This window comes from Camponotus vicinus, unplaced genomic scaffold, assembly GCF_025532165.1.
Source record: "Camponotus vicinus isolate PSW18456_S1 unplaced genomic scaffold, iyCamVici1.0 SCAF_11, whole genome shotgun sequence".
NCBI classification, from domain to species: Eukaryota; Metazoa; Arthropoda; class Insecta; order Hymenoptera; family Formicidae; genus Camponotus; species Camponotus vicinus.
In genome coordinates, this window is record NW_028141947.1 from 12,669,662 (window position 1) to 12,681,140 (window position 11,479).

General features: G+C 25.9%; 3 protein-coding genes across 7 annotated transcripts in view; 2 read left to right on the plus strand and 1 right to left on the minus strand.

The window, feature by feature from the left end:
* LOC145962092 (estradiol 17-beta-dehydrogenase 11) overlaps window positions 1-11,479 on the minus strand; it is a 43,574-nt gene that overhangs the window by 31,778 nt on the left and 317 nt on the right. For 2 of the 4 annotated variants that reach the window (XM_083082902.1, XM_083082901.1), the window contains exons 2-3: window positions 5,506-5,591; window positions 5,142-5,185 (exon numbers count right to left, since the gene is read on the minus strand). In XM_083082902.1, coding sequence (XP_082939028.1) covers window positions 5,142-5,185; window positions 5,506-5,591 — 130 coding nt within the window. Of the gene's footprint in view, window positions 1-5,141; window positions 5,186-5,488; window positions 5,592-5,940; window positions 6,012-11,479 lie in introns of those variants that run through there. The other 2 variants (XM_083082904.1, XM_083082905.1) reach the window with 2 other exon arrangements.
* On the plus strand, window positions 1,375-3,647 carry LOC145961799 (uncharacterized). 2 transcript variants are annotated; one of them, XM_083082259.1, is made up of 4 exons: window positions 1,375-2,569; window positions 2,671-2,739; window positions 2,882-3,042; window positions 3,158-3,647. In XM_083082259.1, exons 1-4 carry the CDS (start codon window positions 2,434-2,436, stop codon window positions 3,254-3,256), a joined length of 465 nt encoding a protein of 154 aa, XP_082938385.1. In that variant the 5' UTR covers window positions 1,375-2,433; the 3' UTR covers window positions 3,257-3,647. The 2 variants fall into 2 exon arrangements, with proteins under 2 accessions (XP_082938385.1, XP_082938384.1); XM_083082258.1 differs by having other exon boundaries at window positions 1,392-2,569; window positions 2,671-2,755; window positions 2,856-3,042; window positions 3,158-3,408.
* Window positions 8,235-11,459, plus strand: Muc (dihydrolipoamide S-acetyltransferase muc). The gene is made up of 7 exons (XM_083082897.1): window positions 8,235-8,573; window positions 8,837-8,997; window positions 9,114-9,490; window positions 9,662-10,032; window positions 10,129-10,428; window positions 10,521-10,704; window positions 10,970-11,459. Exons 1-6 carry the CDS (start codon window positions 8,458-8,460, stop codon window positions 10,648-10,650), a joined length of 1,455 nt encoding a protein of 484 aa, XP_082939023.1. The 5' UTR covers window positions 8,235-8,457; the 3' UTR covers window positions 10,651-10,704; window positions 10,970-11,459.

Genomic DNA, 11,479 nt, shown 5'->3' on the forward strand with positions numbered 1-11,479 from the left:
TATAGTGTTTTGGAAAGCTCTCGAGATGAGCTACAAGAATGTACAAAAATATATAGGATGTTCCATTTAAAAAAATTGAAGTGACCTTCACGTGACCTTCAAATGACTCTTCAAGGTCAAACCAATGATACCATCTTATGGCCCCCTCGAAACCATACAACTTTTGTCTAAAACATTTTTCTCTATCTTGCTTATTTTTCGAGTTATTTGGCTGCCTAAGTTAAAATGGGTCACCCTGTATATATATATATATATATATATATATATATATATATATATATATTAGAGAAAGAGAGAGAGAGAGAGAGAGAGAGAGAGAGAGAGAGAGAGAGAGAGAGAGAGAGAGAGAGAGAGAGAGAGAGAGAGAGAGAGAGAGAGAGAGAGAGCGAGCGAAGAATCTAAATGTAGAAAGTATAAATAAAATAAATAGATTTAATGCAGGGTAAATTAGGGTAAAAATTTAGCAAATGCATTGAAAGGAAGTTATTTGGTCTCGGCATGTTAAGGATGTGGAAGTTCGACTATATTAGAGCGAGAATATCTAATTTGATATTATATATAGAATTGCAGAAGCGTACTTGTACCATAACTATAATACAAATGTTTGACAATTCTACATAATTTGTAAAAATCACTACTCTTATTATTGTCCTATGTATGTAGAAAATATTTACATATATAAGAATGAATGGTATTATTGTATGCCAAATTTACGAACGATATATAATGAAGATTGCACGCGGCTTTATGCTTCAGTTCTCCAAAGTATAGTTTTAAATAATAAATTAATCGTAATATCATATGTTACATTGATATAAAGGTATTAGAAAAATGTGACATTAATAATCTATATAAATGTAAATCTCTTTTATAGCAAATATTTAGAATATATAATTTCTAATATTAATAATATTTTATATATATATATATATATATATATATAAAATATATATATATATATATATATATATATATATATATATATATATATTTATATTTTTATATATATATTTATATTTTATATATATTTATATATTTATATATATATATAAATATATATATATAAATATATATATATATATATATATATATAAAATATATATAATATAAATATTTACCTGAAAATTTCCCTCTATTAGAAATATTTTTAAACAATAGTTTTATCATGGAATAATATATAAATATTTGTCTTATATATATATATATATATATATATATATATATATATATATATATATATAAGACAAATATTTCTATATTATTCCATGATAAATCTATTGTTTAAAAATATTTCTCAATATGTGTCCTTAATTGATATTAAAAATAAAGTGAGATTGTATGTAGTTTTTATATAGTTTCGTTTACAAACACACACACACACACACACACACACACACATATATACACACACACACACACGTGTGTGTGTGTGTGTGTGTTTGTGTGTTTGTAAACGAAACTATATAAAAACTACATACAATCTCACTTTATTTTTAATATCAATTAAGGACACATATTGAGAAATATTTTTAAACAATAGTTTTATCATGGAATAATATAGAAATATTTGTTTTTTATAATAATCGTAACAATTTTAAGTAAGTAGTGGTAAACGAATTTTTTCGTGTATGTAATCCTTATTCTTTTAAATGACGTTTTCTTTGAAAACAACAGAGGATTTGGAGATAAACTTTTATTAGAAAAAATTAATCTAGCTTTATACAGTGTGCCATAACTTATATTTGCAAAAAAAATATGAAAAAGCAATTAAAATACACATTATGTTATATTGTATAACATTGTTTGTACTTTATAACATGAAACATGTAATAAACTGTGCATTTAGTCTATTAAATTTTTCTGATATATTATATGTGATTTAAGAAAAATTTGAGAAAATATTTCGTTAAGAAACAGTTTTGCTTCTTTTCAGAATTATTAAAATTAATTCTTTTTCTGTACATACTTCTTGTCTTTTTTTCTATTATATATGATACTTTCCTATTGTACCCACATATAGTTTCTTCTTATGACAATTAATTAAATCTCTCACATAATAATTTAATAACTTTTAAAAATCGAAATTCTTTGAGTATTTATACACACATAGCATAATTTTTCATGCGTGAACATCAACGATATAAAAAGACTAGAATAATACAAAGCAACAATACTTGCGAGAATCGATTTAACATGTCTTTTTAAAGAGCAGATTAATTTTTACTGTTTTTTGTTTCGCGATATATTAAAAAAAAGCTTTACATTTCTTGAAAAAATGTTCATATAATATACTTTTTAAGATAAGAGAAATAATAACTAATATTATTATAGTATAATAATATTTTTATATATGATATGAATTGATATGTACAAAAAAGTTTTTTATATAGAATAAAATAATAAAAGAAAAAAGAAAAGAGAAATCCTTAAAATATGAAAGATTCAAGTGAAATTTCTAAAGCTGAGTCGAACGTAAGAATCGGTATTGCAAAATTTACTTTTGAAAATGGGGACAACTACGAAGGAAAATATCAAGTGGATTTTGACAAATGCACCTTAGTTAAACAAGGTTATAACATTTCTTATATATATTTAATAATTATGAATATATATTATCTAAATAGAAAAATGATCATCAGTATTTGTATTTATATTTGTTATTTAATTTAGATCAAGGAGTATATGTAACCGATAACTTTAATGTATATAATGGTACATGGCACGATGATAAGTTTGCCGGTAAATTTCACATTCGGTAAATAATATTATATTATATATAATATATATTATAGATGATATCTCATGAAATATTATTTAATAACTCTAAGAATATCTTCATATTAATTTTTTAAAAGATACAACAATAATGCGCAATATAAAGGTAACGTTGATAGAAACGGAGCGATGAATGGTATAGGAACATATATATTTCCCGATGATTCCTCCTTGATGGCTTTATGGTCGCAAAATAAACCTATTTCAGATGTCATTTATCAAAAACCACTTGGATATAAATGGAAAACTGAATCAATTTCAAATAATGTTTGTATATCAACTTGTAATATAAAATTACAAATTGATTAGTTAGATTAGATTATATTTTGTTATATAAATTTGTAATTTTGTTAAAATTACATTCCTATTATCTGTAATATAGCAAATTTTATTTACAACTGGAAATCATTTTTGGAATGAAATATGTCAAAGATCTTTAGAAGAAAGTTCGCGTCATCCTCCTAATATTAACAAAGTATAAATGTGAAATGTAATTATAATTACATCACTATAAAATACTTATAAATTAATGTATACATGCGTTACATTATTATAAATATTCATAAATTTTAAATATGATTGTGATTAACAGCAAAATAAATGATTAGCCATAATTTAGTATGATTAATAGTACCAATCCACATAGCATATAAGAATCAAATCTTTATTTTCTGAGTGAACTTTATCAATTGATTGACAAGGGCTTCGATAGTATCATTTGGAATCAAGACTTCTATTATTATATCTAGATCGCTAACATCCATGTAACAATTACAATTATTGGGCAGAATAGGTTGGGTTAATATATTAACTTATATATTTTGATACAGAGTCATATTTCAATTTAGTCATATTTTTTCGGCAATTATTAAAATATAAGCTATTTTCATGTATAGAAAGTATTTATTGATATTTTATCCATTAATACAGTAATTATATTCTGCCCAATTGTAAATGATTATATTAGCTTCATGAATAACATCACGATAAATTTCATATTCGGCAAATAATATATTTGTTTATATTATATATATATATATATATATATACAGGGTGAGTCAAAAGTATGTTTTAAAAATTTGTGAGCGTGTTCCTGGATAAAAAGGAAGAACAAATGTTCATATGAACATATGGTCGCAAATGCTTTGTTGTCGAGATAATGGACATAAATCAGCAGTATCAAATAATGCTTTATTTGAACGAAAAAAAACAAACAACAATAACAAAATTGTAAACGTTCAAATAAAGTATTATTTGATACTGCTGATTTATGTCCATTATCTCGACAACAAAGCATTTGCGACCATATGTTCATATGAACATTTGTTCTTCCTTTTTATCCAGGAACACGCTCACAAATTTTTAAAACATACTTTTGACTCACCCTGTATATATACAGTAATTTGAGCTCGCAAGATTTCGTCATTAATAAATATTTTGACAATTAAATTTATCTATGTAAATATATTGTGACTATGAATTAAATGATGACTAGATCTCAAAGGCTAATCGGGATTTAGAATTATTTAAATTAATTTGACTTTATGTATGTATATATATGTAAAGATGTATGACATTCGTCGTTGAATTACGAAACTAATGCTTTCGAGGAATTGTTCGTTTGCATTATTATTAACAATTTAAATGCATTTAAATTGAAAAAGGAGAGACATTCTTTTTGCCATCTAATCACCATCATCAGTAAATACTTCACGCTTATTAACATGCGATTTTATTTTTAGATGTTCATTTGAGTGTAACTTTATTTTAACTTTAACTGAAATAAAGCCAAGCCATCAATTAAAATCGATTAATTAAAATTTTTATATATAGTAATATATTTATAATAAAAAAATTAATATATGTGTAACATTTATATTATTTCATATTACAGGTAATTTAATTAATTAATCATTTGGCTTTGTATTAGTTAAAGCAGAATTTAAAAACCGTGTTTGCAAACAAATTTTACAATATGGATGAGCTATGTCAAAAATTAGAATAAGATCGGTATGCATTATAAGAATAAGATAGCATCATTTTACTTAGTCATTAGTTTATCAATATAATTGATAAAATTACTAATTCTTTAATCAATAAATTAGATAAAATCTATACAAATTGAAAAAATCTTTTCTATAATCTTCCTTCTCTAATTAATATTTTATTTAGTTCATAATTTAGTTAATAATTTATTCTTGCAATAGATACAATACATATCGAAACAATTTATTCAACTTAAAAGTTATTTAACTTAATTTGTTCTAGCTCATCCATTTTAAGGCAACGGATCTATCTACAATTTACAATCTATTATCTCTACAAATCCGTTACCTTAAGATTAAACAAAAGTTTTTATCACTCACCGATATCGATGCGCAACAGTGGAGTTGTTGAAGCTGCACGTTGTCTGTAACATACAAATATAAAATCCACAAATTATGGAAACGTTCAAAATTTCATTCAATCAAAAATTTCATCAAAATAAAATTAATATTTCAAAAAATTATTATTTTATCAATTCTTATATCCAACGCGTAAAATAAAAAGCAGATATATATACATATAAAAAAATTTTATAAATTTTAAAACTATTTTTTAGATAGATACTTTTATACGTTTTTTTTTAAATTTTCTTTTCTAATGTTTTCTTCATTATTTCATTTAAATAATCAAATCGAATTATTATGCATACGATTTATAACTAACATACAAATAATAAATATTCACTTTAAAGTTGCTCCATCGATACAGGATACCTCTCCTGGACTTCCTCCTTCTCCTTTCAGATTGTCAGGATCATCAGCTACGTAGATCTGTAACACACGAAGAAAATCCAAATTGTAATTATGTTAAAAAAAACCAATATTTCAAAAAATTATTGTATACATTTAATTTTATATTATTCAACGCATATAATAAGCAAATTAATGAAGCAATTTTTTTAAATTTAAAAAAAGTTCTATTAATAATTGTCTAGTAAGTTTATTAAAATCTATGAAAATAGAAATTTTTACAAGATTATAATTTTTATCTAAATCTTTTGCTCTAATTTTTTCTTGTTGAGTCATATAAATAAAAAATCAATTACACAATTAATTAAACTTAATTTAAATCGCGCGTACAAATTAATAAATAATTATACATGAATAATGAATTATTTACTATAGGATTGCTCCAGTGCCCGATGTCTGTCCTAGGTCTCTATTTAGTAATCCTATATTTTATTACACATATATTTTATTTTTTACAAGGTATTTATGATTTTATGCAGAATATTTTAGAAATAATTTTTAAACTTGAGAAAAATATGATGAATAAAACATATATATTCTAATTTTTATATATAATATATCTGAATAATTATATTATTAAGAAACATTTTATAAAATAAAATATTAATTAATATAAAAATATTCTGTTACAGATATTTTAAGTATTTTAAAATATAGATCAATTTTATTTATTAAGTGATTTTGAGATCACGGAGCTTTTCGTTAGTTAATTATTTCTTGGATCGATTCGCCTTTTTCGATCATAATCCGAAGTATATTTAGATCAATTGTCGAATAGAACAATAAAATAACGTAGATGAAATATATTCAACACTAAGTATCAATAAAACAATAATTATCCATAAAGATCGCAACGAAACGATTATTTATTATGTTAGATTTCCGTTACTTCGAATCTTGGTTTTGTATGTATTAATTGTACACATCTCACGAAACACGCGCTTCGAGTTCTGTCGACGCGATATAAAAAAATTTTACGTATTACTTTACATAAAGATAAATTTTAAGTATTAAGTATTAATTATATCAAATTATTTTCCCATATATTTGTCGCGATCGCATTTAGAGAAGAAATTCGACGGAACGTCTCGCGTCACTATTTTACTGTTCGAATGTTGATGTGTGATAGTAAGATTGTGACATGTTAACAATAGCGTGCTATTATTTACATCGCCAAGGGCAAATACTATGACATTGATAATTTGTTGGAGAAATATTTTATGTCCCTTAAAAAAATAATCAATATATTGAAACTCAGTTACTCATGCAAAAACTCATCAATTGACCAGTGGTATATATATGTATAAAATGTTTCCATATACTGATTATTTTTTTTAAGGGGTACTATGTGAAAAATATCAAATTATAGAAATATTTAAATTTACAGATTAATACATTAAAAGATTATTTATTAAATGATTGATGTTTCATGAAGACTTTCGTTTTATACTTGATTCGATTTATTCGATTATTTTATTGCGTTTTTAATTCGAACATACACACACACACACACACACACACACACACACACACACACACACACACACACACACACATATTTTTTTATTCAAATATATATATAATATTTTTTATTTAAAAACAAGATTATTTTACATACATTTACATAACTTATTTAAATATATTTAACGTTTGTGCTTCTTTTCTATATATATATATATATATATATATATATATATATATATATATATATATATATATATATATATATATATATATATATATATATAGAAAAGAAGCACAAACGTTAAATATATTTAAATAAGTTATGTAAATGTATGTAAAATAATCTTAAATAAGTTATGTAAATGTATGTAAAATAATCTTGTTTTTAAATAAAAAATATTACATGTCTTTTATCAATAAAATATCACAATTATATAAATCTTAACAATTAATTATACAATAATTATAAATTAATTATATTAATATTAAATATGTGATATTACCTATTTTCTTTCTCTCTTTTTCACTCCTTTTCTCTACTATTAATATTACACATATAATCACACATCATCTCTATCATTACCGCCACTATAATTAGCAATCGATCTCGGTCGAGAAATGTAGCCAATTAATTTGCTTTTACGGAAAAGCGACAATTTTATTAACTTACCCAACTTATTCTGCCGAATTGAAAATGGCCCTTGCTTCATTTTTCATTGAAGTTAGCAATCTGATATCCTTTTATTTAATCTTCTATTTAATTTTTAGTCATTAAACTCTGATGTTACTCTTTTTTGAATATAGACGATTTATATTTACAATCACAGATTATAGAGCTCAATAAGATCCCTAATATAATATACAGTGCTTACAACAAATTTGGAAATAATAAAAATAATTCTGAATTTATAGATATATTATATATTGGCGTTTTCAAGTGGTCGGATTTAATCGCTCCGAGATAGTTTACTAGACGTTATTGACCAATCACAGCTATTTTTCTGAAGAATGTATAGTTTCATTCTTCTGAAGAATGGCTATGATTGGTCAATAACATCTAGTAAACTACCCCGGAGCGATTAAACCAGTAAACCCGACCACTTGGAAACGCCATATGAGTCTGGACTCCATTCGGAAATTATTCGCATTTGGAGTGCATCCTATCCCCACCATGATTCATACATTCATATTCTCAGGGTAGTGTTTCTGAACACAGCCTTGTAAAAAACCACGTGACCTTGCTGACGACCTCTGGTTTGGTATTTAATATCGTCCGTCATTTGGTCATCTGTTCTTGCGATTTCACGTTAAACTTAGGTTGTTGCCGAACGGAGCATCATCATTTTTAGGATAATTCGCGAAATTTTTCGACTCCCACGTGCGTCAAGAATTTTAGATTGATTCGTTTAGAATTCTGACAGATATGATACGAACCATATCGAGCATACGATTAGCCCGTTCTATCGTCCGTGGTTCCATACGAACCAACACCGTGAGATCCATAGTTATCCGCTATCTTCACAGAAAACATCAACAGAGGTATTTCGCCTGATATCTAAAATCATTCTCGCATTTAAATCTTATGGTTATTATTTATATTTTGCGATTGGAAACGATCTTTAAGGTTATTTCACATTAACTCCAATGTAATCTAGCACAAGGAATCCAAACTTTTATAATATAGTCATTTGCATATTAATCTCTTGTCAAAATAGTAAAGTCAAAGACATAAGGAAAGTCTTATATAACCATTATTCATTACATATAAAAGAATATATGTAAGATATTTTTTTTTTATTCAGGGTTTTTATTCAACATCACACTGTTTTACATTGTAAATTAACACCATGGCAGCAACAACTCAGGTTTTATGCGGATTATCCGGATCATATCAAAGTCCCACTGCCAGCATTATCTCCTACCATGGAGACGGGAACAATAATCAGTTGGCAAAAAAAAGAAGGTAAGAGAAATTGTTGTCCCTTGATATTATAATATAACATGTATAGGATCATGATTTTAACAAGAGTACAGAATTAAAAATTCTTAAATTTAAATCTTGTATGTTTAATTTCTTAGGTGATAAGTTAAATGAAGGTGATTTGCTAGCAGAGATTGAAACAGATAAAGCCACAATGGGATTTGAAACTCCTGAAGAAGGTTATTTGGCTAAAATTTTGGTACCTGCAGGAACAAAAAATGTGCCCATAGGCAAACTGGTTTGCATTATTGTACAAGATGAATCGAGTGTAGTTGCATTTAAAGACTTTAAAGATGATACAGTGGCTGCTCCTCCTCCTGCTGCACCTCCTTCGCCAGCAGTTTCAACACCACCTGCACCGACACCTGCACCAACTGTGACGAAAGCTCCTTCTATTCCACCGCCTTCCGGAGAAAGGATATATGCTAGTCCATTAGCGAAAAGATTAGCAACTGAGAAAGGACTCGATTTACAGGTGCTATAAAATTGTTATTTTATAAATGAAATTAAAGGAATGAAGACAGGTGTAAGCCAATTTGTTTTTATTCTTTCAATGTTCTGCCTAAATATATTTAATTAATGTATTTTTATGGATAATTTATAAATATACATATGACATTCTTAATTTTTTTTCTATACTTTATAGGGTTTAAAAGGAACAGGATTATATGGCTCTATAACATCTAAAGATCTAGAAGGTGCTATTGCAATAAAACCAGGAGTAACAGTTGGAGCACCTGGAGCACCTGGAGCAGCTGGAATAGATATTCCTATATCAAATATACGTGCTATTATTGCTAAACGTTTATTGGAGAGTAAGCAGACAATTCCACATTATTATCTTTCAACGGACATAAAAATGGATGCTGCATTAGCAATGCGAGAACAATTTAATAAATTGTTAGAAAAAGATAAAATAAAATTGAGCATAAACGATATTATCATCAAAGGAATGGCTATGGCTTGTAAAAAAATACCAGAAGGCAACAGTTCCTGGTTAGGAGATGTAATCAGACAGTAAGTATATTACTATATTTGTTATCAATATAATAACAATTTAATATATTGAAATATATTTTATATCAAACATATAAATTGTGCATCTTTTTTTAGATACAATAATGTAGATGTTAGTGTAGCAGTAAGCACAGATAGTGGTCTAATTACTCCCATAGTGTTTAGTGCCGATACAAAAGGTATGGTTCAAATTAGTAAAGAAGTAAAGGCATTAGCTGCGAAAGCGAGAGAAGGAAAATTACAACCGCAAGAATTTCAAGGAGGAACAATTACTGTGTCTAACTTAGGCATGTTTGGAATTAAGAATTTTGCTGCTGTAATAAATCCTCCGCAATCTATTATTCTTGCTGTAGGTGGCACAGAGACTAGACTGATACCTGCCAAAAATGAGAAAGGGTAAATTTTTGTAATATTTCATAATATTTCCGCCAAAAATATGTTTTATGATACGCAATTATATTACAAATATTATAAATATGCTTTTACAGATTCACCACTGCCCAATATATGTCTGTAACTGCCAGTTGTGATCACCGTATCATTGACGGTGCGGTAGGTGCACAATGGTTAGTTGCTTTTAAGGATTTCATAGAGAATCCATCAACGATGCTTCTGTAATATGTTGAATCATCAATCATTTTAACTGAGTGATTTGAGCGGCACAAATAATATGTAAATATCATTTTTTTTAAATTTAATATTACTATTTAATGTTTATATTTAACAAGTAATATCTGATTGCCCATGAAATGTCTTGATTAATTAATCTAGTAAAAATTTAAGCATTAGTCGATGATTGTGAACAATCGCAATGGGCAAACAGAATGTTTACTATTTAATAATAACATAATATTGTTTATATTTTTATATAATTCTTAATCTTTTAATTCATAGGTTCAAATTCAATTTTTGAGATATATCTCATTTTTTGTTTCAGAAATATTAAATAGAAATATGATATATTTCAAAAGATATTAAAGAGATATTTATGTTTTACTGAGATTATGTTTCAATGTTGATATAAATTAAAAATGTTACGCCATCATTATGTAAAACTGTTGAAAGAGTTATATAAAAACATTTTGTTAAATATAAGTAAGAAGACTAACGCATCAAATAGCAAAATTAAAATTGACAGATAATTCAGGTTTGTCATTTTATTTGATATGATTGGGAAATTTTTTCGAACAAATTGATTCTAATCTAAATTTATAACACTTGCCTCTTAATGGTTATGTGTACATATGTATATTTATAATAAATAAATATGACTGCACTATGTGGCAGAAAATATGAAAGTCATGTTTAAGGAACTACAAAAGTTGTCAAAAATATTTATAGTAAATACATATACACATATATATATATATATGTATATCATATTTAATAAATTATCTCACGATATTGTGCAGATATTTTTATTTTAACTATTATGAACAAAACTTTA

What these genes read in the sequence shown, in the direction of transcription:
- LOC145961799 (XM_083082258.1), top strand. Translation starts at nt 2,434, where the DNA reads ATGAAAGATTCAAGTGAAATTTCTAAAGCTGAGTCGAACGTAAGAATC. An exon ending in GCCGGTAAATTTCACATTCG is followed by an intron (nt 2,756 to 2,855) that starts GTAAATAATATT and finishes ATTTTTTAAAAG; the next exon opens with ATACAACAATAATGCGCAAT. An exon ending in CTGAATCAATTTCAAATAAT is followed by an intron (nt 3,043 to 3,157) that starts GTTTGTATATCA and finishes TCTGTAATATAG; the next exon opens with CAAATTTTATTTACAACTGG.
- Muc (XM_083082897.1), top strand. Translation starts at nt 8,458, where the DNA reads ATGATACGAACCATATCGAGCATACGATTAGCCCGTTCTATCGTCCGT. An exon ending in CACAGAAAACATCAACAGAG is followed by an intron (nt 8,574 to 8,836) that starts GTATTTCGCCTG and finishes TTTTTTATTCAG; the next exon opens with GGTTTTTATTCAACATCACA. An exon ending in CAGTTGGCAAAAAAAAGAAG is followed by an intron (nt 8,998 to 9,113) that starts GTAAGAGAAATT and finishes TTAATTTCTTAG; the next exon opens with GTGATAAGTTAAATGAAGGT.